The sequence below is a fragment of the Cardiocondyla obscurior genome, linkage group LG03 (assembly GCF_019399895.1).
Source record: "Cardiocondyla obscurior isolate alpha-2009 linkage group LG03, Cobs3.1, whole genome shotgun sequence".
NCBI classification, from domain to species: domain Eukaryota; kingdom Metazoa; phylum Arthropoda; class Insecta; order Hymenoptera; family Formicidae; genus Cardiocondyla; species Cardiocondyla obscurior.
The window spans coordinates 9,849,426-9,877,378 of record NC_091866.1 but is presented as its reverse complement, the minus strand read 5'-3'; the positions used below and the strand labels follow the sequence as shown (position 1 = coordinate 9,877,378).

Below are 27,953 nucleotides of genomic sequence, written 5' to 3'. Positions count from 1 at the left end.
TAATACAAAACAAGCAAATGCATCGTGTTTTTTTTTTATAACACATTTTTCATTGTCTTATAAGTCTATGGTAATTAATAATTAATAACAAGAAAAAAACCTTTTTCATCAATGTGTCTACAATAATTATTAAAAGATACAATTAGCAAATTACTATGTTGTATATTCACTTTGTGTAATAATAGGTAATAATATAATTGTAATATTTTCTCCATATAATCATAGCGCGATATCTCTCACGTGCTCAATCGTTTCTACAAATATAATATGGTATCTAATTTTTTATTTCATGTATATATATAATATATATATGCATATATATATATATATATATATATATATATATATATATATATATATATACATGAGAAATGTATATATTATGTTAATATATATATATATATATTCACGTATATATATAATATATATATATATGTACTTGGATTATCATCAATCGTTTACTTCTTCTTCTTTACTGCTATTTATATGTCGTATAACCAAATACTAAAAATACAAATGTTTTGCATATAGCAGCTGTTTTAAAGTCATCAAACCACATGCCCAATCTGATGGTCTTAAAACTCACGTCCATATACATAATATAATAATTTTTTTTTTTTTTTTGCGGTTGTGCCTACAAAATTAAGGAGCTCGCCAGGCGTGTGACTATAAATATTATTATAAAGATCATTTGTTATCAGAATAATTATTGTAGATTGCGCGTGAAGTGATGGTAGCAATGTAGACTTTACACCATTTATACGAACCACAGAAATATCAACACCGATTATTTATTGAGCTTCTCACATGTACACCCGCATCTTGCAAATTGTCGACGGCTGTTGCCGACAGTTTGCTTTGCCGCCGTTATACTCCGGCATTCGATCTTTGGCGCATTATTTACCAGCTCCCATTTTACATTACACGCATACATATGCGATTACACGGCAGAGATACTTTAGAAGCTCCTTAATTATGCGAGCGCGCTAAAATGTCCGCTTATATACTTAAGGTATTTGTATTTACACAAAAGGACTTATTCTCGTTTATATTCTATACAATCATATATAAATGTAATATTCAATGATAAAATTGTAACATAATAATGCCTAGCCTATCTATCTAATGCGAAAGTGAATATATTTTACATCGAAATTACAATCCTTTAATTATATTTTTGCATATTTTGCAATTAAATTAATATGTATATTACACTCGTTCCTATTTGTATCATAGGACACGGATGAAATCAAACGCGCGATTCCTGTACCCATTTTTTTTTTTTTTCATATTTTTATATGTACAATCAGGTTGTATAATTTCCCATCCGAGTAAAATAAGCATTATATACAATATATGACCCAGTGTATACATGTATATGTTTTCTGTTTCTAATACAGTAGAAATAAATTCTAATAAACAAGCAATATTCTAACTAAATAATTTAAATCGATATTGAAAATAGGAACAAATCCAACGAAGCTACAACCCAAGAAGCAGTCTCTGTCTCTCTTAATGATTTGGGTATAGATCGGTGAAATTCTTTCCTATTTTAAATATTATTAAATTCAGTATCTAATCTTAGCATTGAGAAAAGCATTTCTATTAAAGAGTCGCCTGGTAGCCATCGAGCCTTTGGGAAATGTATTGGAAAAATTTCTTGTTATGCACACTCTATGTAGTTGAGCATATCGCGCTTATCGTACTTTGTACATTCTATACTTGTAACAATCGTTACGACAATCTTTCTTGTATCGTGTAATAAATGTTTACTTGGTCTGTGACGAGAATTCGGAGATTTATACAAAATCATCTATGTTTAAAAACAAGATTATGAATTATATTTTAATACACATTTTTTAACGGTCTATACACATTATAATTCACAATTACAGACAAATCTCCTAAAAACTTAATTATATTGATGTGTCACAGAAAGTTGTCTATAGAGCATTTAACATACATATAACATCTGCGAAAAATTAAGACATTTATAGGAACATAGCTAAGATAAATAATGGATTATTGACAAATTATTAACGTATATATAATTGTTTAAAATTTATGAAATATTATTTGCTAAATGATATCCTAAATTTGATTTGTCGTGTGAAAAAGATGTTTGCTATCGATACTCTGGATAAGAAATGCACGTTTTTATGAAAAATTGAACGGTGCTACGTGATGACTACTGCAGGCTTAGCTAGAGAGAGAGAAAGAGAGAGAGAGAGAAAGAGAGAACTTTAAAGATTCTCAACTGTGTATATAAGTTATATTTATACAATATAAAACTAGATTATCTGTTCACGAAAACAATAATCGATATAAATCACATACATAGATTTACATTTGTATATACGTATGCACATATAATTCAATGTGGTTTTAAATTTGTATAAGAAGAGTTAGTATCTTAATTACATAAACGCGAGAGAATAATTAATAATAATGACAATTACGACTTCTTGCACGTTTGAATTATTACTAAGTTAATAAAAATTTAAACAGTTCCTATATGTACAACGAGTAGTGCTTTTGTCCATCTTTACAAGAAATTATTTACAAAATATATTCATTCATATATTACCTATATCAAATTAACATTTTTTTTGTATTAATTAGTTTTCTTATAATAATTATTCTTATCATCTTCACATATTCATGTATGTCTTCCAACGTTCACTGTATTTATGTTTTATAAATAAAATAAATTTTCCCCATTTTTTTTCTTTTTTTTTTTCTCAAAAGTTCTACATCCCGGCTTTTGCAATATATATAACTCAAGACGAACCACTTACTGAAAGACTATGTTTGCTAAGATTGAGAAACAAAACTATTACAATAATGTAATTATGAACTTAATCACTAAATTATTGATTAAAGTATACATTCATCTCTGTAATACAATTACAAATGTGAAAAAAGCAGCTTTCACGTTTTTGTCATTATTCTTATACATTATTATATAAATTTATTATTTTCAATATTTAAGATGTAATTGCGGCATAATTATCAGAGTATCAGACCAACGTCTAAAAAACATTTCATTTTTCGCGTAGATAAGTACGAAAGCGTTACTGCTTTGTGTCTTAGCGTGGAGCTTACAGTATATGGCAAAAACTAATTCGTGCGAAAAATTCATATACCATTACTGTGCACTTTGCCTATATGTATGTACAAAAAACTTTTATAACAAATAGAGATGACACACAATAAATAAACAAGTATACACAGAGACATTGTCTAAACAGAGTCTATCAGCAAAGTCGTCCGAGTAGCATTCTAAGCTCCACCAGTTAATAAATTTGTCCACGGTAAATATGTATTTTACTTACGGCAGTACAATCGGATTCATGTTTTTAATGCCTTAAAAATTTGGACTTTCTTTTACCGTTATTACTTTGTACTGATACAATGAACGAAAGAAATTGTATGAAAGAAGATGATCTCCGAAACATAAATATAATTTGGGCTTCCATAAACGTTCTTAAATTTCTATAAAGCTAGCTTTCCTTTCTTTTTACATCTAATAACGTTAGAAAATTGCACATCGAAGAATGAAATTTAGTACTTGTCGATAGAATGAACATTTGACTGGTAAAAGAAAGTTACATACAATATCTCGGCAGTTTTGAATAGTTCAGTTACTTAGATCGTAGTGCGATGCATTTGAGCAAATCATATCTGAGTAACTAAACTTTGCTGTTTACAGGAGTACAGCATAAAATGAGAACGCTAGACGGTGAATAAGGTGGCTTAAGCAGATTGCTTTCACTTTTTTTTTTTTTTTTACACACGCGACTTTTAAACATTTAAGATATTTGTAACAAATAATGGATGGAACTTGGTGCACGAAATTTTTATCGAACGATACTTTTTTCTAAACTTGCAACAATATAACTCATAATAGTCTATACTTTGACGAAATAAAAACAAATGATAGAGAGAAAAAAAAAAAAACAGAATAAACAGAAACCCGCGGATATATAACTTTTTATACACGACTAATTTAATATCGACCAACAAATATTTTACAGCACGACATATTTTCGCACCGTCCAGCACTTCTTTTTAGTACAATACTCCCGATACATATACAGCAACGTTGTGCGCTAGTTTGACGCATACAGTTTCACCAGGTGGGATCCAGCCACACGGCGATCAAATACCCGTTTATGTCGGATCTACAATCAGACAGGTAGGCCTTGACGAGCGGTAGCTAATCACTGTCAAGGTCACTTCCCGAAGGTCATTTGTTTTCTCGGGATATTCGCCTCCGTTTCGCTTGCTCCGCCGTCTCCGCCGTTACTAAAACAATGTTTTCCCGCTGTACGAGGTGTTCTCAATTAAAATAGTATGTAAAACATACAACACTAAAACATCTATGTCTCTCGTTAATACTTATGTGGACTTTCACTATAATTGACATGGCATGCCCAAAAACTTGGAAAAAAAAAAAAAAAAAAAGAAACAAAAAGTGGCGCAATAGAATAGAAATTGCAAGTTTGAGTAAAAAACATACCTTACGTATTAACAATAATACTAGAAGTAATCAACATGCTTATCGACAATAAAGTTCATAGTTGTAAGTTTAAAAATTAAGTGCAGTCGTATACCCTTTAGACGAAGCATTCTAAAGAGTAAGTTAATTACGTACCAGCACCACTACGAGTTTTCCTTCTGTTTATGTCGTCCGAGGATTTGGATGCGCCCCTAGTGTTGCCTGCCGGTGTAGCTAGAGGTGAAGCTGTATTCTGCCGTACAGACCTTCTTGTTGTTACTTCGCCCACAGACTCGTTGCTGGATACGGAAGTGCCTCTTAATCTCTCCTTCCCAACAGTAACTGCCGCCGCTGTAGATGCCATCGTTGCCACCGGCGCCGGGGTCGTCGTCGCGGTAGTGACTGTTGTCACCGTCGTCAACGTTGTCATCGTCGTTACCGTGGACGTCGTCGTGACCGTTGCCGTTACTGTCGCAGTCGTCGTCATCGCCGTCGTGGTCACCGTCGTCGTCGATGTCATCACAGTTGCCGTATTCGGTTGCTTGGTGGTTAACAAACGGCTCTCTCTTTGCACTCTATTACTGGCATTGAAATTTGATATATTACTGGAATTAATTTGACTGCCAGAAACAGCTGTGCTTAAAATTCACTTTTAAAACAAAAGCTTATCTTACGTAGCGGAACTCTCAAATCTCTGAGATTAGTTTTTCTTTTTATTTTTCTGGCCACCGTTAAAAGAATGCGTTCTGTGTTGCTTACTTTTGATCTTTGGGCTTTGGGGAAGCAGCGGATGTTTCATCTGACAATCGTACTCTTGCTTTTCCTACAGACTCAATCAATGGTTCGTCATCAGACGAATCTACTTCTACCACAATGGGACCTAAAAATATAAAAACGCTTATGTCATATATAAGTCTGGCTCAGATATCGTAAATCAGATGAATCTGTGAGAGACAGGTGAATTTAGAGTTAGAGGCACGCTAGAGTGAGATTGAGAGATACCTGTGTGAGTATTCGAGTATTTACATTATTTTTCGGCAATTTTAGTAATTTAAATTGCTACATTTCCACAGTGAACGGCTATTATAATAAGCTTGTATTTTTGCAATTACGATTGATTCTTGATAATAAAAAATCTTCGGTGTCCCGTAATTTACAGCTCTGTTTTTGGCAGTCTTTTAAATTTGCTACAATACAAAATCTATAATATATACAGGATGTCCACCTACCGCATTAGCTGATAATGAGAATTTCCTTAATGATTTCGGCATTTCCTTAGCAAAATTTGATGAAGGACTATCGTTCTTTACAATAATTATATTACGATATACATTTATATTTTTTGATCGGAGAACACACACATATACGATGCATACACACATATAAAAAGATAGTTATAATATTTAAAATTTCAGAAAATTAAGTCATTCATAAAATTTTGGCTATAAAAAGAATTTTCATGCAATTTAAAATTTATAAAAAAAAAAAAAAAAAAAATCTGCTATTAATATTTGATGCGCTAAATAGCTAAACAGCCTGTATACGTAGAATAAAATATTAAATAAAAAAGAAATATATTAAATATAAAATGTAAAAAAAAAAAGACTCAACTACACACAGAGAAATATTATAGCATGAAATAAACACCTTTCTTAGCTTTTGCCAATATGTTGAACCCCTTCTTTGATTGATCTTCCTTGCCAGGTACTTGTTTCTTTATAGAACCAGTCTCTTCTACACCCATGCAAGCTTTAATAAGTTCTGCAGCATTCTCTGAGCATTTCCGTTTACCTGGTCTCGGCTGTGGATCGTCGGCTGTGCTCGATGCAACGGAACTCTCACTCTCTTGCCTTTTCCGTTTCCCTATTTTTATTGTCGCATTAGGAGACAGCTTTGACACTGTCAGTTTTGGACTTGCTTTTGCGTAGGGCGATATACTACGGCGTTCCTCTAACTTGTTAGGACCGTGAGGGCTGCTCTTCGGTGTCTTGGAGATATCCGGACTGTTCAACTTCTGCGATCTCGTTCTCAGCGATCTTTTCTCGTTGTTGTCGTTCGGGATATCGATCAACAGCTGCTCCAGCAACGATTTCGGCGGCCTTTTAACATACTCTTCCGAGCTGTTGGAGTTAAGTCTCTCCACAAAGTGTCCGTCGTCGTTATCTTCTATACATATGACGTCTTGTCGACCCTCGAGCTCCTGCTTTCTTCTGCGTTTACGCTTTAGATGCTCTACGTCACTGGAGTCCACTTCAGGATTCTGCGCCGCCGGACTCGGAGTTTCGTCTCGCTGCAGCACGGTATTGGAATACGTGTACAAGGCTGGCGTCGTTCTCACGGGTTGCGGATCTTCGCCAATGGGTGACTGGATACCCGCATTCAGATCGCTCGTATCGTTAACCATTTTTTTAACCAACTCGTCCGTCACTTTTTGAAGATTTACAGAGGGCTCTTTGAGCATAATCGGCTGGTGGCTTTGTACATTATACTTCTGGTTCTGTTCAGTGCACGTTTCTACTTTAACCGACGTTGTGTTGAGTGGAACATTACTGTTTTTTGAAACTTCAAATCGATCTATTTGCCTCGTATCGTCCACTTTTACGTTAATTTTAGATTCTACTTTGATTTCTGAATTGCAACTCTCACCGTTCGAGCAAGAATTATCTGTCGCCGTATTAGCATTGTTCGCGACCGCACTATCGAGCTTTACAGTTTCAACTTTATTATAAGCAACGTGATTTTGTATTATAGGCACACCATTATTATTATTATTATTGTTAATATTATTATTCTGTCCGTGAGGTTCATCGCTTAATCTAATTGCACTGTTACTTTCTACAACCGCTTTCGTGGTGTCCTCGGATACGCTTTCCACAGCTTTCGACTCCTCGTGCTTAGAGTTTGTCTTACCCTGATCATTTTGGTTAACAGTACTCTCTAATTTAATGCTAGAACTGTCTTTATCAGAGAAGTCTTTTGCCTGCTGATGTGCACATTGTAATAAGTTATTATCACTATTTATACTGCTGGTTATAGACGCTGTCACAACAGTCACTGTGCCCGTCACTAAAGGACTCGGCATATTTTTGTCATTATTCGCTGTGTCTAAACTACCAATCAAATCACTATGTCCACCACCAGTTCTTGGAACTGTCGACGATTTCTCGTTAGACACATTCTTCGCGTCATGTTCACTGGAGTTTGATATATTGCGATTTAACTGATTCTCAAAATAATTCGTTACAGACACAGGACTTAATCTTTGTGGGCCACTGGACTTAAGAAGTTCCGAATGGGAATTTGAACACATATCACTACTACTAGTTGAGGAAGGCACGTTCTTATTGGTGGTTGATAAAGAGGGTTCCCCCTGTATTACATTCTTAGCGCCGCTTTGCGTCACTGATTCGGTTGCCGATGCTGGCCTGTGTAAAGGAGACTCCCCCTGGTTTGGTGATTTTTCCGAAAGCGCGTCCATCGACTCGATGCCCGAATCCTCGCCACCACCACCGCTACCGACTCTCTCGATATTCGCGTCGACGCCTATCCCAATCGGCACTGCTGTATTTTCAAGCAACTTTTGCTTAACCTTTGCCTCGGTCACGTTTATCTCGCCAACGGGCAAGGTCGGCTTGTTCGCAGGTACGTCAATATTCTGCGATCTGGGGACTTGATCTACTGAGTTGCTGATTACCGAACTCGGCGTAGTTTTCAACAGGCTGATCCTTTGCGACGCGTTGTCGAGTTTGTTCTCCACCACTGGCTTGTCGACTTGCTTGACATGATTTTGAATAATCTTCTTGTGAGTAAAATTCAACTGCTCGACTGTCTTGTTGTGCCTGTTTATAATGGAATTTGCCTCAGTCTTAGCAATCATATGATTTTTTAGCTTCTGACTTATATTTTGACTTTTGACAGTGGCAATATAGTTCTCCATATCGGATTTGCTTTTCACAGAGAGTATCCTGGCCATGGGTGGCTGAGAATTTTTCGTCGTAGTCTCCACATGCACAGGTATTTTAGTCTCAGGATTGTTTGATGGATTCCGAGTGTCGCCCTGTTGCACCGATGAATTTGTCGATTTTAATCCAGAATCACTCTCGAAGGGTAGACTGGCGTTTGCTTTTATACTTGGTACCGTATTTGCAGAACTTTCAGAAGCCTTTTGACTATTAAAATGTGTAACTTCTGTATTTGGAGATTCTGTAATAAATAAAAAATAATTTTTTAGAATGTGATTTTACAAAAATAATTAAATTAACATTATTAAAATATTAATATAAAAGTTATTACAATTTTTTTCACGTATATGTGTATTATAAAATTACTTAAAGATATCAAATTTAATCACACATAATTTAAAATAAATATCTGAATGTAATAAAATTATAAGAATTAATATTTACCTCCTAAATGCAGATCTTTTTCATCCATCAAGCTTAACCGTCGTCTCTTTTCTTGAGTTATCAAATCTTTCTTCACGCCATTAAGTTCCGTTAATTTGGAGGCAACACTGCTCAATGAATTACTTTTTTCAATAGCCGATTTGTTAATGTCGCTATCGCTTGTTCTTCGTATCTCGCCTACTTTCTTGATTGTACTAAAGTCACCTCCGGTTAAAAGTGAATCCGGTTTTCTTATTGTGTGAGTTATATCGCCCTTGTAACCAAGCTTTCTCCATTTCGCTTGATTATCTAAAATTCGACCTCCCGATAGCAGATTTTGTTCCCGATGTAAACCATCTCCCGATTCTGTTTTTTTCTTAGAATCCCTTCTTTTTGTTTTACCTATAATAATATAATTATATATTAATATATTAATATATAGAGTATCCGAAATAAAATGTTAAATCGTAAAACTGTGGATTTAATTCCGTACTCACGATTTTACGATTTGACATTTTATTTTGGACACCCTGTATAAATATTAATATACAGGGTATCCGAAATAAAATGTTAAATCGTAAAACTGTGGATTTAATTCCGTACTCACGGTTTTAAGATTTTACATTTAATTTTAGACACCGTGTATAAATATAATAATTGTGTAATTTATTAAATAAATTAAACAGAATATTTTACCTCCTCCTATTTTATGTTCTTGCATATGGTTCTGTGCATCGAGATCCACTTGAGTCTTCGTTAAAGGTTGTGGAGTATTTAAAGATTGATTCGCGATCGCAGTTTTATGCTTCGAAGGAGACGGTATTCTACTATTCAACGGCATATCGTCCATGTCGCTGTTTTTACTCGAACTTGGCTTAGTAGTGGTACCAGATTGTAATCGTACAGCATCCACCGGTAGTTCTTGTTTTAAGGCATTAGATTTGGCTGTAGCGGTTTGTAATATGTTATTACCGACTTTACAAATGGCATTTATTGTGGAAGTAGATAAAGGTAATTTCGATGCAGACGAAGTGCCTATAATCATATTCAATGATTTTTTCTGCAGCAACTTGTTTCCATCGATGCATTCCTTCATCTTTTTCAATTTACCTCTTCTCTTAATTGCATCACCCTCGCTCTCTTTTAGAGACTTCTTAACTTTTTCTCTTTGTACTACTGAAGCGTTACGTCCTCTTAAAGAAATGTGTAACGGAGGCACTCGCAGCGGTTCGTCACCGGTTCCCGTACTTGGAACACCACCAGCAAACATTTTATTCACGGACTTATCGGCTTTCCGCATGGGCGGCGTATTCACGAAAGAAACGTCAACTTTATAAGCCGGTGTAACCGGCTCCGATTTTTCCAATTTCAATCTTAGTTTGATTTTCTCTCCCGGCATCGGGCTATGCGCGGCTTCCCTACTGGACTTTATTCTGCTGTGTTTTAAACTTCCTTCGCTTGCCGTTGATTTCGCTGTTGTCTCGGAATCGGACTGATCCGTGTTCGTCGTCGTATCGTTTCTTCTTGAAAAATTGCTGTCCGCGTCGTCATCGGAGAATATCGAGTTCGATCTATCGTTCGACGGAGACGGAAAGGAAAAGAAATCGTCCTGATTATCCACTGCACTCTCGGGCTCTGAATCTGAACTTTCACTGGGCATTGGCTCTAAGTGTCCTGTCAAAGGATTTATGAGAAACTGTCGTATCTTCCCGGTCGAGGTGTATTCTGGTTCCGGTTCCGGCTCCGGGGCTTCCTCTTCCAGTTTCGGAGACTCGGAGGTCTCCGTCTTGTTGACAGACGGAGCAATGCTAGTAGTAGAATTATTTATACGAGAGCCACATTGAGGAAAGGCACCTGAAACCTGATTCGAGACTGTCAGACGTGTGGTGTTAACTTGAGCACCTTGTGGAATAGAATTGCTTTGTGCGTTCCACGTGGTCCCATTAGCATTGCTCGTTGCAGGAGACTGATAATTTCTGCTAAGAATATTCTGACTTTGCCCGTAACGAAAATCAGTAGTCGCGTTGGTGTCTGCATTAATATTTTTCACCTGATTATGATGAAGCTGTTGTTGTACATTGAGAGACTGATTCTGCTGACTTAAATGCGTCTGCTGCGGTACGGGTTGTCGTGGATAAGGCGGCGGAGTTTGCTGACGTTGACTGTTTAAGTAACCTAGCCGTTGTTGCGGGACATTTAAGCCTACCGTCGGATATTGTATCAATTGTTGTTGAATTTGTTGTTGCTGCAATAACGACTGATTGACAATGGACCCAGTTTGCAAAGGTGAGTTAGTATTTTGCTGTTGGAGCAGAGTCGATTGCGCCATCGGGACTTGCGAAACAATTTGTTGTTGATTTATTTGTTGCGGCTGCGTAAGAAGTTGTTGTTGCATTAATAATTGCCGTTGTTGTATCGTCGTTCTAATTTGCTGTCCATTCACTGGATGCCTGGCGGAGAGTTGATTCTGCAATTGAACTTGTGAGGTTCTATGAGCCAAATCTTGCCTAACGGGAAACTTTTGCTGCGTTTGTACTTGGTTGTGTAAAACTGTCGCTTGTTGCGATTGAATCTGACTACCAGCCGGCACTTGAGGCACTGCTTGTGATGGCATTATATTTTGCCCAGCACCAGCACCGGTCACATTAACCACGCTATGTTGCTGTGGTGGAAGTGTAGACGGTTGATTAACGTTGACAGTCGCAAACGCCGAAGGCGTAGAAGTCTGCGGCAAGTCAGAAATAACTGACGTTGTCGCTGTTCCTGCAGCCACGTCTTCGTTTCTCAAGGTATCTAAATTTGGTGGCGATTCGCTGGGCGACGGGAGATCTTTCCTTCTAACCGTAGGTTTCTTAGTAGATCTCATTCGATTTGTAAGTCCAGGATTATCGATAACAGCTGGCGGTAACATCTTCTGACCAGGTATAACGTTATTCGCGTGCGAACCGGCATCGTTTTGTAAAAGATTTACAAGCAACGGACTGGACAGAGCGACTTGATTTCCGCTACTGTTTGAACTCCCTGCCAAATTAGTACTGTTGTTTGGTGACAGACTAGATGTTGTAGCAATCGTCGTGGGCTTGTACTGATTTGCTAATTGTCCAACGGTAACAACCGGTTGCGTTGTAGTGTGACCGGTCGTCAGTGCTGTAACTGTCGCCAAATTTTCTTGAGACGGATATGGTGGCGGCGGTTGCGCATGGTGCTTAAACTGCATTGTATTCTTGATTGTTGTAGATTGCGATTCGCGACTATGTATTGCTTGGGCAGCGTGCGTCATACTGGCAAATGGGAAAGGACCATTGTAGTTGTTCCTGGGCGATGCACTGGGATTAATTACTTGTTGATTTCCAGAAACGCCAGCATTCCCCGCTGACGTGGACTGTGCCGATTTCGCGAGAAACGGTGGAATAGGATCACAGTCGGTGGGAGCGACTACATTCGGAGAACGAAACTGAGGAGCTTTCTCTGACGATGCTCCTAAAACAATAGAAAAATCGATATAATAATTTAATTCGTTATTTTTTATTTCAACAAATTCTTTTTATAATCCATAGAAACTTACCAGCTGCTATCATCTGAGCAACATTATGTAGCGTCGACGAAATGCTGGTCGCATTACTGGGACCAGGCAAAGCTGTCGAAGGATTGCTGTCGACAGTAGCTGTATTACTAGTAGCATCTCCTTGTGATTTTGCTCCGCCATCTTGCGTAGTTCCAGAATGCAGCACAATTTCTTGCGCGTCTCCACCGAAGCGACTGGCTATCCTCAAAGATATTACCTTTAAAAAAAAAAAACAATGTTATCATTATTATTTTATTTTCCACAAAATTTTTTTTAAAGATAATATTATCGAGATAATAATGTGTCTGTAAAAATTTAGATAATAAATTACCTGATCTCCTTCGACTTGTACTGAGAGTATGCCAAGTTGTGTAAGTGTTGGAGAACCCTGAGCTGCTAACTCTCGAAGCCGCAAAGCAGCTTCTCTGGGTATCGAAAATGTTACTCTGACAGAATTCCATGGTTCTATCTTATTTACCCTCAGACCATCTCCTTTTTCTGTAGATTATGAATTATTTGATTATTAAAAATTATTTTATTATATATTTATACAAAAATATTTAATACCATAAGTAATATTATGTAAAAAAAAATTCACTCGTTTTACCTTTGCAAAGCAAAGTATTGAGATGGTCAACGATAATTTCAAACTTTCGAGGAAATTCTGGATCTCCGAGGTCACCCTCACAGGTTACCACCGTCTCGATCAGATCACCATCACTATCTGCCGCCATGACTGTAAAATTCATTATTAACATTATTATATAAATTAACAGTAACAAAAAATTTAATTTTAATAAGCCTAAAAACAGAATTATATAAAAGAAAAAACTGTTAAAATTTTTTAATAACAGTAAGAACCTGATAAAAATCTTATTAAAAAAACAAAAAAAAATACATTCTCGAATATTTCAGAGACAACTATTGAACATTTAATATACACACATTCATGCATTTTATAATTATTCAATAAAATAAGACTCAATTTAATCCTGATAATTATCTTAATGTAATATCAGAGAGAATAATCATAAGTTTAAAAAATGCAATATTTATATAATACTAGCTGTAAACTCCGAGCAGTACACTCCGCCACACGTGGCTCTAGGTGTGACATCTATATAATAGGTATATTAAAACACACGCGTATTCAAATGCATTGTTGTGTCAAAATTGAAGAACTTTTGGAAATTTAAGATTTTAAACAAGCATTTATATTTTTATTTATATAAATAAAAAATACATACCAACCACAAATCACATAACTACCCAGAGAGTGTAGGAACGCCTCGGGGTATTGCTCCAATATGTGTGTGATGACGAGATGTCGCGTGTCAGTTGTACACCGACAGCCCCAAATCACACCAGTACCACTAATCTTGTTTACTGTCAAACAAATTAGAGATTGGATAATTAAACCATGCACAGTAGGCAAATGTCATTAAATTAACAGTCACTTAACAGTAGTTAGGTATATATATAAGTTAATAGTATTTTACATTACTTCCACAGTATGCATGCATATTAAATAAAACGCTATTGATAACATGTACCGCAATAATTTGTATACAAGGTATATTTGAAAGTCTCACAGTGACAAGTAACCCCCTAACAACATATATGTATATGCATATCATATTGAAGTACACATGTATCGACAGTTAGGCAGACGTGACAGAATCGCTCCTGTGTCTCGAAAAATTACAGAAATAAAGAAATTATAGAAATAACGAAATTATAGAAATAAATACAGATCAAGTACAAAATGGATGGTAAATTCAAAACGACTTGAAACCCCTCCAGTTTCATTTCTTTAAATCTCTGTGTATCAGTACTGCGGTACATGTGATACCAATGACAACGAAGTGAAGTGAAAAGAGGGAAAAAAGTTATCCACGATATTCCTTGGCAAATCGCGTACGCTAACCCGTGCGGGTGTGTACATCACATACACATATACCCACACGCTCGTTCGCGCGACGGTTTTTAATGGTGCAGTTGATGGTATTTCGACTGCAGCCACGCGCGAGGAACCGGACGCGCGAGAAGAAAAAAAAGCCGTTCGGGCGAGGATCGCGCGGAGATCATTATTTAATGACAACGAGGGGCGAGAGAGTGCTGTCGATAGGAAAAAAAAAACCGCGTTATTCGCCGTACAATCGATAGAAGGCTGGTCGCGCGAGAACGGCGAGAAAATGACAAAAACACACACGGCACAGCACGAGACGTAACGTACACGCGCGCACACACGCATATGGGCCGCGCGCACACACATGTACACGAGGAGGGCGCATAAACAAAAAGTGAGGCCCGCCAGGCGTTACTAGGTTATAATTGGTGTGCGATTTCTACGATTTCCGGGAGGTACGGGAGACCCGATCGCGGGGAGTCAACTTCGCGTCGGCGGGCCCTCCGCCGCCGCCGTCCGCGGCGGGCGTACGCGAGCGTACGCGGGGAACGGTCCCCCTCCGCGGCGGGGGTAGGAGGAAGAGGGGAGAAGGGGGGAGAGAGGAACGAACGGACGTGCCGTCGTCGCGGTCGACCGCGAGGACAACGGGGGCGATCGGGATCCCCCCGGGTGCACGGGAGCGCGGCCGCGTGAGGGGTGGGGAGGGGGGGCACCGTGCCCGCGGCGACGTCGGGAAATAGGTTATAGAGCGCATTTTTTTTTACGACCGGGCGCGTAAACGCGCGCGGACGGGCGCGTCGACGGGGAATCCGGCGGCTACGCGGCGCGGGACGCGCGTCCCGACGCGCCCCGTAATGATTTTCGCCGCGATACGGGCGAATCCTCCCCAGGGCTGTCGCGGATGTCGCAGAGAAGGACCACCATTTTGTCCGTCGGGGGAGGTGTACGTGAAGTGGGCTCGAGGCATGCTCAAGATAGACCGTCAAAAGTCGGGAATTATTTTTTTCTTCGCGCGGGCGCCCCCCGCCGTCCGCCCTCCCGCGCCCGCTGCCCGCCGCTGTTCCTTCCCCTCCTCTCCCCCCGCACGAGGCCGACGTGGACGTCGGACGCGGTCTGCGCGGCCCCACGTCCATCGACGTAGGCCGCGGGTGTCTCGCGACGAGGCGACGACGCGACCGCCGCCAGCGGGCCTCGCACGGGCCGTCGCGCAGCACCGACCCGAGCACCCGTATGAACGCAGGAAAATTTCAACGTTACCCCATTTCTTTCCGACACTGTCCGGGATTTCACGCGTCCGCGCAGCACGGTGGCACACCGCCCGGGCACTGGTCTTAACCTAAAGCACACCGCGCGGGCTCTACTTCACTCTCGGCACACAGCGCGCGGCAGGGATCGCGAAAAAACTCGACATAATCGCTAATATAAAGAGACAAGTCATAAAACGCCATGAACAATAACAAGGTGCCGCCATTTGCAATGCGATCAACTGGCATGCGCAAATCAATCGCGCAAAGCACACTGGGTAATCGCCGGACACAGGGCGCCATCTTGCCCTCCCCCGATCGTTTTACGCCAGACGATGCGTTCACGTTTCCCTAACCTCGAATTACGCCGCGTCCCAATAACGACGCCCGAAGTCTCGTACACTTTCGAAGACACGAGGCGTCGTCGATGCCCTAGCCCTTAGCTATATATTATCCTTTTTGTACGCGTAACTGCGATGTCGATCACGCGATACATTCTCTTCACAGCTTACAAATGCCTGAACCGTCAAGGTTGCTGAGAAGTTGCAATTTAAATTGAATGATGTATTTGAATACTGAATATGTATCGCTACAAGCCGCCTGTTTAATTAGAAAAAAAATATTAAAAAAAAATACAACAAAAATCTCGCTATTACTCATTAATTACAACATATAACACTAATTGTATAATGGATAATCTTTAAAAAAAAAAAAGTACATGCCACTTGCTTTATAACATTATATAAAATTAACGATTGTAACGAGATTAATGTGCAACACCTAGCATACATGTAATAATATTATTTTGAATTTATTTATTATACATAAAGATGAAATTTTCAATCCTAAAGACTATCCACATTTCTTTAAGCCTCTCTATACATTTAAATCTACTTCTGTGGAGGAACAAAGGACTGCATGAGACCAGCTTCGTTCATTATCTTTAACTGCTTTTCTGCATCATACGTTCTGTAAAATAACAAAGTTAAAAATGTAAAATTTAATAATTGTATCAAAATGAATAAAGCTACAATAGAATTAAAACAAAATTTATTAATTATTTCTGAAATATACCTGTAAAATTCTACATATCTTTGTTTCCTCTTATCGGCAACAAATACTTTGAAAGCGTAAGCTATGCCGACGCTAATTAGTATCATCCCAACCATGTTTTTTTTTACTTGAGTTCTAAGGAGGTTACGAAGCTGTGGTTTTTCTATTGGAGCAGACATCTGAAATATACAAAGCTTTTGTTACAATACAGAAACAACACATTTCCTTGACTTTGATCTTTATATTTTAATTTTAAAATAAAACAATAATTGAGTTGACTATTTTCTTCTAAAACTAATTCAACAAATGTATCTGAAAATCCAATAAAACTGTTCGAAATAGCTTGCTATTAAATTATCCGGCATAGGTTACTCGAGTAAACTTTTCGTTTCTTTCGTTTTTTTTTACATATAAACACGCAAGGAACGATACTCTATTCTTGAGAACAATAAAAATATCTTCGAGATTCGTAGAAGCATAAAGTATCAGTCATAAATTTGCGACAGAAATATACAGGTTCACAGCATTTAATCGATGTGAGATTCGAGATGTAAGAAAGACATAAATTATATAACGTTTCGTTAGTATATTATATTTAACGACGTGTTTTTCGCGAGGGAAATTTCTTACGGGTCACAAGCTAGAGACAGTTTTGTCGAGAGGATATATCTTGCCTTGAATGATCTCGTTCGTGCCTACGCTGTCAGAGTTAAACGCAGTCACGCAGCCGTGTCCAAGGAATATTGCGTAAATTACAGTAAATTGAGTACGGATATATCGACCATCGGCCACAATACCATGCAGATAAAACAACGTCAAGTGTTCCGCCTCAAGTCCGTTTTTAAAGCGCGACTAAATCCACCGCTGCTTTCCTTCATGCACGTCGTTCTATCTTTGTCGCTTGGATAGCGTTTAATAACTATTAATTTTAATAATTTAATTTTAATTTAATAAATTCCGATGACAGACGGAGGAACGTTTCCAGCGGTACGTATCAAGCTTTGACGCAACTGGAAAGCAAGTTTTAATCGAGAAGAAAGAGAGAACCACAGCTGATTCGTCATTGGTGGAGTCCGGACAGATAGAATGACGCGTCGGAATCGCGGCGACGCGTTGCGTCATCGGACGTCGTTTCGGAATTCTCGGGAATTTGTCATCGAGGGTTCTTCGACGAGATAGCGAGGGGAGGACGTCCTTCGTTGTGCTCAATGCGGCCGTGCCGATAATTTCTCGCGAGCGGCTCGGGACGGATCTCGTTGTTCTCCTAGACGATCGAGGTCAACGCGTACTCTCGCGGTGCGACGGCGGCGTAGCGTCGTCGCGTCGCGTTGCGCAGAAGAGTGAAACAGTGACAGCTGACTGATGTGACGGTCCGGGAATTTGCGTCCCCGCGTCCTCGCGTACATCTGTACTCACTTTGCACCTGCGAGCCCTACATTACTCACGTAGACGCACTGGCTCTCACAAACGGTCAGTCGACGGGTCTTTATCTTTTTAGACGGTGATCTCGCTGAAAAATGTCGCGGCTAAGTCGATTGCCCTTTGTCGGGCTGCGCGTCGCTCGCCCGAGCTAAATCTAGACACACGATTATCTGGGAATCGATATCGTTCTCTCGCGCGAATTCGGAACTGGAGCATTTGCTCTTCTAATCACGTCCCCGCACACGCGAAATACCCGCGACCGTTTTTCAGTGTGATTATCTTAATCAGGTTAAATTGTTCTATGCATGAGTAATTGCCGAGGCAATTGCTAAGTCGCACAGACGCAGTACATTATACTCTCGCTTTATATCTGAAATTTTAACAATTGCCTCTTCGGCATTCTTTTATTTATGAATTCGAAAAGTCTCTCCCGCCTGGCTTACATACGTTTACGTAATATTAAAGGTGTTAGGAACTTTTGTACGTCATTTACATATTAATCAAGTGTGTGGTGTGAAGAATACCTGACTGATAAGATATTTGCATTTCAAAACAGAGTTCTCTAGAGGGCTGTACTGGAGCGATTGCTCTGTACCTGGCGATCATGGAACAGGTGATCGCACTGAGTACACAAAATCCGTTGTCCTTATTGGTTAAATTCGGTATGATGGCTTGGAACAACAGCTGCGGGAACGATAACTGCTCCGGCCATGGAGAATGCCATAATGGAACTTGTCTGTGTGAGGTAATTATTTCACTTATCAGCGAAATAATTTTAAAACGATGACACTCATTTATCACGTTTCAGATCCAATTTGATGGACCGGAATGCCATATCCCAAATCTGAGTTATTATATCGCTTTTTCGTCGATTTTTTTCTTACTTGCCTTTGTGTGCTTGATACAGCTCGTCATGTGCATCGTTGCCGAGTGGCAGCGAATGAAGGCACCGTCTTTTCTGAGAGCGTGCCGTGTCACTAATCAAAAAGTGTTGTACTTCGTAGTTTTTCTCGCGTCGATCATCCGAGGAGCATACTTCACTTCACCGGTAAATAAACGTGCCAGTATTCACTTTAAAAACATTTTTTATTTGTTACGGTTTTAATTATACGCTCTTAATTTTTTGTAGACTGCTTTCAAGGAGGGTTGGTCCAGGAGTTTGCTCTCGGCGTATTATCCATTGCTCTTAAGCGGCTCGTCATTGATCGTTTGTTACTGGGCCGAAGTAGTTCATCTAAGAGACATTCGGTGGGACAAGCCACAGTTTTTGTCGAAATCTTTTCTGGCTTTCGTTGTCTTCAACATAATAACATATTCTCTCCTACTGGCGGAATTTATCACAGCTCGGACTTATTCACAAGTAGATCAAGTAAACGATGAGATAAATATATAATCAAATAATATTTTAAAATAATATTTTACTAATTTACTCGTGCACGTGTATATGTATCTTGATAAAAAATAATTTATGAGAATATTCTTTTTTTTCTAGAGCTTTTATACACATGTATTCAACGGCTGTTACGCGGTGCTTCTATTCATTGTAGTGATCTTCTTTTTGATATACGGAGTGGAAGTATTTTTTAAAGTATGATTTTTTTTACATTATAATATTTTTTGTTATAGCATTTATACAAATTATAAATAATTTTTTTCTTATTAGGTCCGCGGTGGATTCTTGAATGAATATCATGTTACTTCGATTGCAACAAATAAACGTGTAGCTGATCAAGTAACAGCAAAGTTATTCGATCCAGGCCCATCTACATCTACAGCGGAGCCTGTGCACATGCAGCAAGTGAATACATCTCAATTACATCAGTCAAGATTTGGATTACTATCGCAAGCATTTATGCTGTTTATAGTAGTTGGGTTTCTATTTAGTGAAACTCTCAGTGAATTTTGGAAAACAAAGTAAGGAAACGAGAACAAATAGTAGTTATTGTAAATTATAACAATGGGTTTTCTAATGCACTCTTATTCTAGAGTGCCATTGTACAGCAGAAATTGGCATGACGTTGTATTTCGTGTCATAGAAGTTGGCGTAGCACTGTGGTTTCCTTGTGTTTTATGGAACTGTATGAGGTATATATGTGTTTTATAAATTTTGTTTTATAATTACGCTATACTATAAAGCGCGCGTGTTATTTACAATTTATTTTTTCGTAAAGAAAACTGTTTTACGTTACTAATTTTCGGCAGTAAATTATAGATGTGTTTATCTTACACGGCACTTCAGCACTTCTCGTTTCTTTAAATATAATTTAAATATATATATTTATTCGGATATAAATTATATTCATTTTTCAAGTTATTTTGCGAAATTAAATGAGTCAAATGAGAAAACGTGAAACCACTTGAGCTACAAAGAATGTCAGTGGTGAGACTCGGGTTAAAACGTTCGAAAAATAACAAGTGCATAGTGAGCAAGAATGGAGCTGTCAGTGGGCGGGAGCGATGCCCTGACTTCAATTACCTTCTTGCTCATTCTAAGCTTCGGTTACTTCAAGTACGTTTTCGGAGTTTCGGTACTCGAAATTAATACATACTTTTGCTTTGTCTACGTTAAAGGAAATTGCTTTATATTTAATAATTTTCATTAATGATCCTACCAACTGATCTCATATGTCTTTTTTTAAGATAGAATTCTTTTTTAATATTATATCATTATTTTTATTTGCAGTCCAGAGCAATTATGGATTTTAAATCCAAAGCGTATATTAAAAAGATTGGATTTGGATCAAGGAAAACATATAAAGGAAATTGAGCTACAAGAAAAAGGCGCGTCTCAAGATGCAGCATTTCTTGGAGATGCAGCTTCGATTAATAGCAAAGACTGTTGGATTTGTTATGATAGCGAGAGACAAGATGCTGGTCCATTGATTCAACCATGCCATTGTAGAGGTGATGTAAGTGCTGTACATCATGATTGTTTGCGTCGCTGGCTAGTTGAGGTTAGTTAAAATTTATTGCAATTATTATTAGTTTAATGTATCTTGCGAATTTCGTCCTAATTATTTTTTCTTTCTTCTTTCAGAGTTCTGTAAATGCTGACAGTCTTGTTTGCAAAGTTTGCAATACAAAATATAATGTTGAACACGCTAGTCGACTGGATTGGCAAAATAGTTTGACTCCACGCCATTGTCTACAAACTATTGCTATTGTTACAACTATGTGTGGATCTTCTGCTGCTGCTTGGATAGTTATTCAACTTGTAGAAGGACCCATCGTTAGAATGTTCGCTGCCGGAACTGCATTACTAATTATGTATGTCTGCATAAGGTACGTAAATATTAACGTTTTAGAATAATTAATATTAGTATGTTCAGTTTATATAATTAAAATTGTTTGTTCTAGATTCTTGAGTTTGAATACTGTTGTAGCATATCAACGGGCCAAAATTTCATCTTTAAATATTGTTAACAGTAGTACTGTTTTACTGTATTAATAGTACAGTATTGTATTAATAATACAGTACTGTAATAATACAGTAGTTCTGTATTAATAATACATAAAACATACTATTTTATATAAACCTAAAGAAAATAATCCTCACGACATTCAAAATTTCATAATTTTATATATATAAAGTATAAAATATTTACGATTTAGAAATAGAGATACTTTTTCAAGTTATAGGATAAGTGTAATAAAGTAATGTGGATGTGTACGCTTTGTAAGCGTATGTAACAATAATGTACAAAGCGACGATAATTAAGATACAGTATGTTTCTAGTCAAATTTTTTATGCTTCTTGTAAAACAACAATAATAATACTGTTGTTTTAGAAAACGCGTACAAAAAAACTGAAAAGAGATATACTGTGTTAAAATTTTCACGATAGACTTATAGAACAGTTGCCAAACTTCCATATTTTACTTCAACTGATTTTCATTATATGACATTTATGTTTTCATGTATTCATGTTTTCATTATATTCATATTATATTCGTTATATATTCGTACCTTATATAAAATTGCATATATAAAAAAATATATATATATAATTTATGTAGAAAATATAAAATGTAAACGAAATATAATATAATTTTAGTTATCTCATTTTGTTGAAAATGTTTCGTTGATTATACATTGTATTTTACATTCATGTACAAACAGTAAGAATTTGGATATCAAATATTTTAAATTTGCTATCAAAATTGGATCGTGAAAAGTATATCAGTAGTAAGTATAAGAATTCGTTAATATAAAAAATACATATAGTTTTTGAATATAGATATAATCGTAAGATAATTTTATTGCAATGCAACTTATCCATTAATATTTATAATAATTTAATTTGATAATTTACTAGTAATAAGTATATATATAAAATATAAATTTTTCAGTAAATATCAGTGAGAAAAAGATTTTTTTTTCAAATTGCTTAACTAATTACTTTATTATTTTCATGTTTTTTATTTTAAAAAGTAAATGAAATAAATTTGTATATTTCTTGATAAATTCATAATAACAAAGATTTTGTTATTATAGAAGATAATTAATTAAATGAAATATGATATTAAACGTTACCGTATTAAGAAAATATATCGTATTTATCGTAATTATATCGTAAAAAAAATTAGTTAAAAAGGCACTATGATAACATTATGTAAATTATACTTCAAACAATTATAATAATTTAGTTGATAAAAGTGCATAGGAATTAGATAAGTATATCTTTTTACTGAACGTTAAATTTTATATTATTGCTAAAAGTATCTTTAAAATAGTAAATATTTTACGCTTTTTATATATATATATATATATATATATATATATATATATATATATATATATATATAATTATAAAGTTTTTCATGTCATAAGGATTATTTTCTTTAGGTTTATATAAAATAATTTACATTATGTATTATTAATACACAATAATATATTGACGCATTATAATATTATATAAATCTAAAATCATCATGATATGTCATGTATGTACATGATAGTTACTTTAATGTCTTAACAAATTTTCGATTTTAGAAAGTATGGGAGTATTCGTAAACCAATAATTAGATTCCATATATATTACAGTTTTTTGTTATTAAAAAATGAATCAATATATCTTAATTACATCTGAAAATAATAACCGTACTATAAAATAAAATTTATTAAAGCTCAAGAAGTAGATATACATGTAACAGCTATATCTCTATATTATAACAATTATCTAGCAATAGTATGTTTATCTAATGCAATAAGTAAACGAACAAAATTTGTATTATTACATACTTCGTAACAGCACAATTAATTTATCATACTATATTTAATTACATTTTTTAAAAATTAATATTTTATGCAATTATTTTTTGCGTATGATTAAATTTAATTTTGTATTGGAAGTGAAAAAACAAAATAATTTTCTTAATTTAATAAGTATAATTGCTTTGTTTAATTCATTCAGTAATGTAGAAATAACATACGGTTATTATATATACATATAAAACGTAGAAATATCTACATCATGAATGTCTTCATAATATTGGTATATAAATGAGTATTAAGTTTAATAAATATATATCGAAACATATATCTTATTAAACAGTAATAGTAAGCTGTGATAATATTATGTAAAATGTTCATATATGAATGGCTATTAATAAAGTAATAATATAAAATTGACCCTTATTTCCTATATACGAATATATCCAACTAAATGTGAATTATTTGGTTAATTGCAAGATTGGAAAATTGGTTGGGTAGTTCAAAGCTGGATATTTTATTCATGGAAATAATAGAGACTTTTTTTTATTATTGTTATATTATTTTTTAAGACAATTACTTAAATATGAGAAATACATGGTACCAATTAAAGTGAATATTGTACTTGTTACTGTAAATATAGGTATACAAATACAACGTAACTTAAAATACGGTTTAATATAATCTACTAATTAGAATTTTTGTCTCATCGCCAAAACTTATCTTGACTGTGCATAATATTACCTGTTGCCAAGTGTTTAGAAGTGAAATATTGTGGCATGTTACTTCTTTTTTTTTCAAATTTAAGTTTTATATTATTGGATAAGTGATAAATGCACTGAGTTGTTCAACCTACGCTGAAACGTTATCATAATTAAAACTAAGCAAATTAAAAAAAGTTAATGTATTATAAATACTGAAATATAATAGATAGAAATATAAAAAGTAATATAGCGATATGTTTACCTGCAATACCAGCAATTGCCTCTGAAGCAAAATATTTCACATCTACGTCGCTGTCAGTGTTAAGTTTATCAAGGATAGGTTTTACTTGTGTCTGAACTGCAGAAGGTTCCAGGAAAGGTCCAATTCGCTGTAAAGTCTTGGCAACATTAAATCTTACATTTGCAACGTTATCAGTGGCCATTGTCAATACAGTTGGAAGCATCACCTTTGTTGTTATTTCGGGACCACATACTTCAGCCAAAACCTATAAGTAACGATTGTATAAAATTATATATTGAGATACATATTATTACTATTTCTTTCGTAAAGCTAAAAAGCATAATAATGTAACTTACATTGATGCAAAACAAGCACGTCATTCTATGAAGGTAATTCTGATCCCTGGACATCGCCAAAACTTTAGGTATTACTGTATTTTGTGCCCAATCAGGCCCAAACTTCTCTACCAATTTTTTCAAGTTTAAGGTGGCTGCTTCCCGAATTGCGAAAACATGATCTACCAACCAAGTCATACATAAAGAATTTAATTTCTCATCAAAAAATTCCACACCAAGCTGTCCGGCTAGTAATGGCATATACCTGAAAATTAAATCATTAGTACAAGTGTACGATTTTCAAAATTTAATTTAAAGACATAAGAAAATATAATTACTCAATAATAGCTAGTCGCACACGCCATTTAGAGTCTTCTGCTAACTCTACGATGGCAGGTAAAAGGGATTGTGAAAGCTGTTGTATGCCAATAACTTCATTAACACATTCTAGATTACTAATGATATTTAGTCGCACTTCAGGGCATTCATCTCTAAGCTGGGACAGGAATAAAGGTAACAGATGCTCGATTGTACTGTAAAAATATTAAACAATTATTAATTGAACTATTGTTCTTTGTAATATTATATAAAAATTTTTTTTTTTTCTTACTTATGTTTCCCGAGAATAGGACTTAATCCCATGATTACGCTTGCTAAAGCTGATTTGACATGTTGATTAGGATCTGCTACAAGTTCCTTAACAATGGGTAATATATTTGTCATTATTATAGACTCTTGATTAAACTGATCAAGATTTTGGCAGAAATCGCGAACTTTATCAGCTGCCGCAGCCCGCACTTCTGCTTCGATATCTTTTAATAATACTTGAAATGCGGGGACAAGATCTGTTTTCGTTATTTCTGGACCAACAGCCTTTTGGAGCTGTGAGAAAAAATGTTTAAATAGTATTAATACATAAAGGGGAAAAAAGGTAAACCTTTATATGTAATCTATTAAATTCTTAAACAATATGCGTACATCTGTAAACTTATCTGCCACCATGTAACGAACGCGCCAAGACTGGTCACTGGCACATTGTCGAAGCGTAGGCATAACCAATTGTTCGACATCTTCTTGTTGTAACAACGCTGCAATACTGACGCAAGCTTCAACAGCTAAAAGACGAACTGAGTCCTGTAAAATTATAAATTAATGATAATTTGGCTGACAAAATAAAGTATTTAATAAAATTTTACAGTTTTAATGTACTAACTTGTTCGTCCTGAGCGAGTATAACAAACATGGGTATTAAATCAGATTTAAGGTACTCGATTTCTACAACTTTTGCGAATTCACCTAATTTAGAAGCCGCTGATCGTCGTGCCATGGGCGTATCATCTTGGCACAAGCTACGAAAGTGATTTCGCAGTTCCACTGTAATATTCAAGTTTAATAAATTTTACATTTTTAATTACAATTATAAAAATTACAAAAGAAAAATACAATACAAATTACGTAATTACCTTTAATGGCCGGGCTCACCCTAGGATAACAAACGCTGAATAAACCACATGCCGATGTTCTTGACGTGAACCAATCGCCTGAAGCCAAGCGTTGTACCAAAGGAACAAAGTGCTCCTCCAAATCTGCAGGACTGTGCTGGCTTGCAATATTCCTCAAGGACTCCACAGCTTTGTCACGGACCACAGTTTCTTCCACAGTAGCCAAAGATTCCAATGGTGGCTATTAAAAAAAAATTTCTATTACTATTTTCCTTATACAGACCAAAGAATATTGATGTAAAATCAATCCGAACACTACGAATTTTTTTAAGACGGCGTCTCGCGTATAAGAGGCACGGTAGTGCGCTGCGCCTATACTTGGCGCGAGGCACTACCGTGCCTCTTAATATTCATAGCTTGATCTCATCTTAAATATAATCTTTGACATACAAATTAATTTTTATTATAAATTAATTTATTATTAAAAATATGTTTTATTACCAATAGACAATGCACGAATTCTGGTCCGCCAACGAGAGGAGTAAATGTTCCGAGCTGCTCGGCCAGCGCGAGAAGGACTTCGTCTTCATCATAAATTGTCTCTGTTAAAAACGGTATCAGCTCACTCCTCGTTCGTTCAACGCCGAGCGCAAGCGCGATCGTTGATAATTTCTTGATGGAATTGAGACGTAGCTGTAAAGAAAAGAATAACATGTGACGATCTATAATATAAGTCGATGACAGTAAAAATAGCAAGTTAGAGGTGCCATCCCACATACGTCGAATATAGAATCGCAGCTTCAACGCCAGCTTCTTTGTCTCACGATTATATTCTAACTCTTAATTCACACTACCATGCGTATTAATATCTTAATTGTTCCTTTGAATTTAACAAAAAAAAGCACTTTGAACGGGTACCGCTACCTCGGTGTTCAGAGCTCAGGCGACGATAGAAGAGGGGAAGGACTTCGAAGGAGGGCAGGGGAGGATACGTTCCGACGCGATCGTCGTCGTGACGAATTACCTGAACGTCCTCGTTTTTCAGCTCGTCGATCAGAACCGCGATCGGATAGAGGCTCTCGTCTGTGTTGCAGTCGCTTGCTGCCATTTTGCTGCCGGACACCCACTCGGCGATTCGGTAAATGCGTGGAGGTCCCTTGCGCCGCGTTGGATCCGTTCACGGAGATGCTGCTCGTCGTCGTTTTCGGGGATGCGTGTCGGGATCACCGTTCTTCGGGCACGCGCGCGCGTAGCTACAGCATAATTGCGGGACGCCGATTTGGTGATTATAAGCTTGCTCGTGAAATTCACCTCAAAACTCCATGCGACTCCATGAATCACTGGCGGCGGTATTAACTCGCGCTGCTGTCAGATGGCGACTCCCTGCGCTTCTCGGCCGCCTGCGTCGCGTAAACAGCTGCGCACTGGCATTGTGCAATTTGTCCTGTCATTTTCATACGGACAAGCGACGAACATTAGTTGGACATTGCATTATGAATGTTCGTCAAATGATGCTTCAATAATTCATTATCTCTTTTCCGATATTATCGGACTTACCATTTTAACGTTATCGCGGTTTTTTTTCTTACCGACAAAGTAATAATAAAGTGACTTTGATTATAAATTTTTATGATCACATTCTGCTTCTAAAAATTTGCATTGATTCGAGGTAGAATTACTCGAGATGTAACCAAAGATCTCTTGGAAATATTTCCAATTGCTAAATTAAATAATAAATTAAATAGGTTATGTGCCATTATTATTTTGTCAATTTATTTAACTTTCAGAATCGATTTCCATGTAGTACCATTTTCTTTGACTTAGTAATTAGAGTGCGCATTTCAAATTCAAACGCTCACGATTCTACAGACCGTACATTTCAATGCACGCGTTAATTATGCTCGCTGGTGTACTAATTACATCGTGCGCACGTATTGGATA

General features: G+C 36.6%; 4 protein-coding genes across 10 annotated transcripts; 1 reads left to right on the top strand and 3 right to left on the bottom strand.

Moving 5' to 3' along the window:
* Positions 1 to 18: 18 nt before the first annotated feature.
* LOC139101363 (serine-rich adhesin for platelets) lies at positions 19 to 15,830 on the bottom strand. Of its 5 annotated transcripts, none has more exons than XM_070654444.1 (11): positions 15,618 to 15,830; positions 13,699 to 13,837; positions 13,059 to 13,187; positions 12,783 to 12,949; positions 12,452 to 12,668; positions 9,583 to 12,366; positions 8,908 to 9,288; positions 6,149 to 8,704; positions 5,261 to 5,381; positions 4,658 to 5,082; positions 19 to 4,327 (listed from the first exon to the last, which is right to left on the bottom strand). In XM_070654444.1, the coding sequence occupies exons 3-11, from the start codon at positions 13,183 to 13,185 to the stop codon at positions 4,236 to 4,238; spliced, it is 6,870 nt and encodes a 2,289-aa protein (XP_070510545.1). In that variant the 5' UTR covers positions 13,186 to 13,187; positions 13,699 to 13,837; positions 15,618 to 15,830; the 3' UTR covers positions 19 to 4,235. The 5 variants fall into 5 exon arrangements, with proteins under 5 accessions (XP_070510545.1, XP_070510546.1, XP_070510547.1 ...); XM_070654445.1 differs by having other exon boundaries at positions 19 to 4,308; XM_070654446.1 differs by having other exon boundaries at positions 6,293 to 8,704.
* A 560-nt stretch (positions 15,831 to 16,390) lies between these two features.
* Cype (cytochrome c oxidase subunit cyclope) lies at positions 16,391 to 17,654 on the bottom strand. Its single transcript, XM_070654528.1, has 3 exons — positions 17,332 to 17,654; positions 16,679 to 16,836; positions 16,391 to 16,573 (listed from the first exon to the last, which is right to left on the bottom strand). Exons 2-3 carry the CDS (start codon positions 16,834 to 16,836, stop codon positions 16,495 to 16,497), a joined length of 237 nt encoding a protein of 78 aa, XP_070510629.1. The 5' UTR covers positions 17,332 to 17,654; the 3' UTR covers positions 16,391 to 16,494.
* A 136-nt stretch (positions 17,655 to 17,790) lies between these two features.
* On the top strand, positions 17,791 to 23,706 carry LOC139101402 (uncharacterized). Of its 2 annotated transcripts, none has more exons than XM_070654521.1 (10): positions 17,791 to 18,127; positions 18,636 to 18,824; positions 18,888 to 19,127; positions 19,209 to 19,448; positions 19,572 to 19,667; positions 19,743 to 19,993; positions 20,066 to 20,164; positions 20,763 to 21,033; positions 21,117 to 21,361; positions 21,437 to 23,706. In XM_070654521.1, exons 2-10 carry the CDS (start codon positions 18,684 to 18,686, stop codon positions 21,525 to 21,527), a joined length of 1,674 nt encoding a protein of 557 aa, XP_070510622.1. In that variant the 5' UTR covers positions 17,791 to 18,127; positions 18,636 to 18,683; the 3' UTR covers positions 21,528 to 23,706. The 2 variants fall into 2 exon arrangements, with proteins under 2 accessions (XP_070510622.1, XP_070510623.1); XM_070654522.1 differs by lacking the exon at positions 17,791 to 18,127 and adding an exon at positions 18,218 to 18,544.
* Positions 23,484 to 27,369, bottom strand: Pp2a-29b (Protein phosphatase PP2A regulatory subunit A). 2 transcript variants are annotated; one of them, XM_070654520.1, is made up of 10 exons: positions 27,037 to 27,369; positions 26,514 to 26,705; positions 26,034 to 26,253; positions 25,784 to 25,944; positions 25,549 to 25,704; positions 25,181 to 25,452; positions 24,909 to 25,103; positions 24,592 to 24,835; positions 24,257 to 24,500; positions 23,484 to 24,147 (listed from the first exon to the last, which is right to left on the bottom strand). In XM_070654520.1, exons 1-10 carry the CDS (start codon positions 27,118 to 27,120, stop codon positions 24,143 to 24,145), a joined length of 1,773 nt encoding a protein of 590 aa, XP_070510621.1. In that variant the 5' UTR covers positions 27,121 to 27,369; the 3' UTR covers positions 23,484 to 24,142. The 2 variants fall into 2 exon arrangements, with proteins under 2 accessions (XP_070510621.1, XP_070510620.1); XM_070654519.1 differs by having other exon boundaries at positions 23,484 to 24,142; positions 27,037 to 27,368.
* Between the last annotated feature and the right edge of the window lie 584 nt (positions 27,370 to 27,953).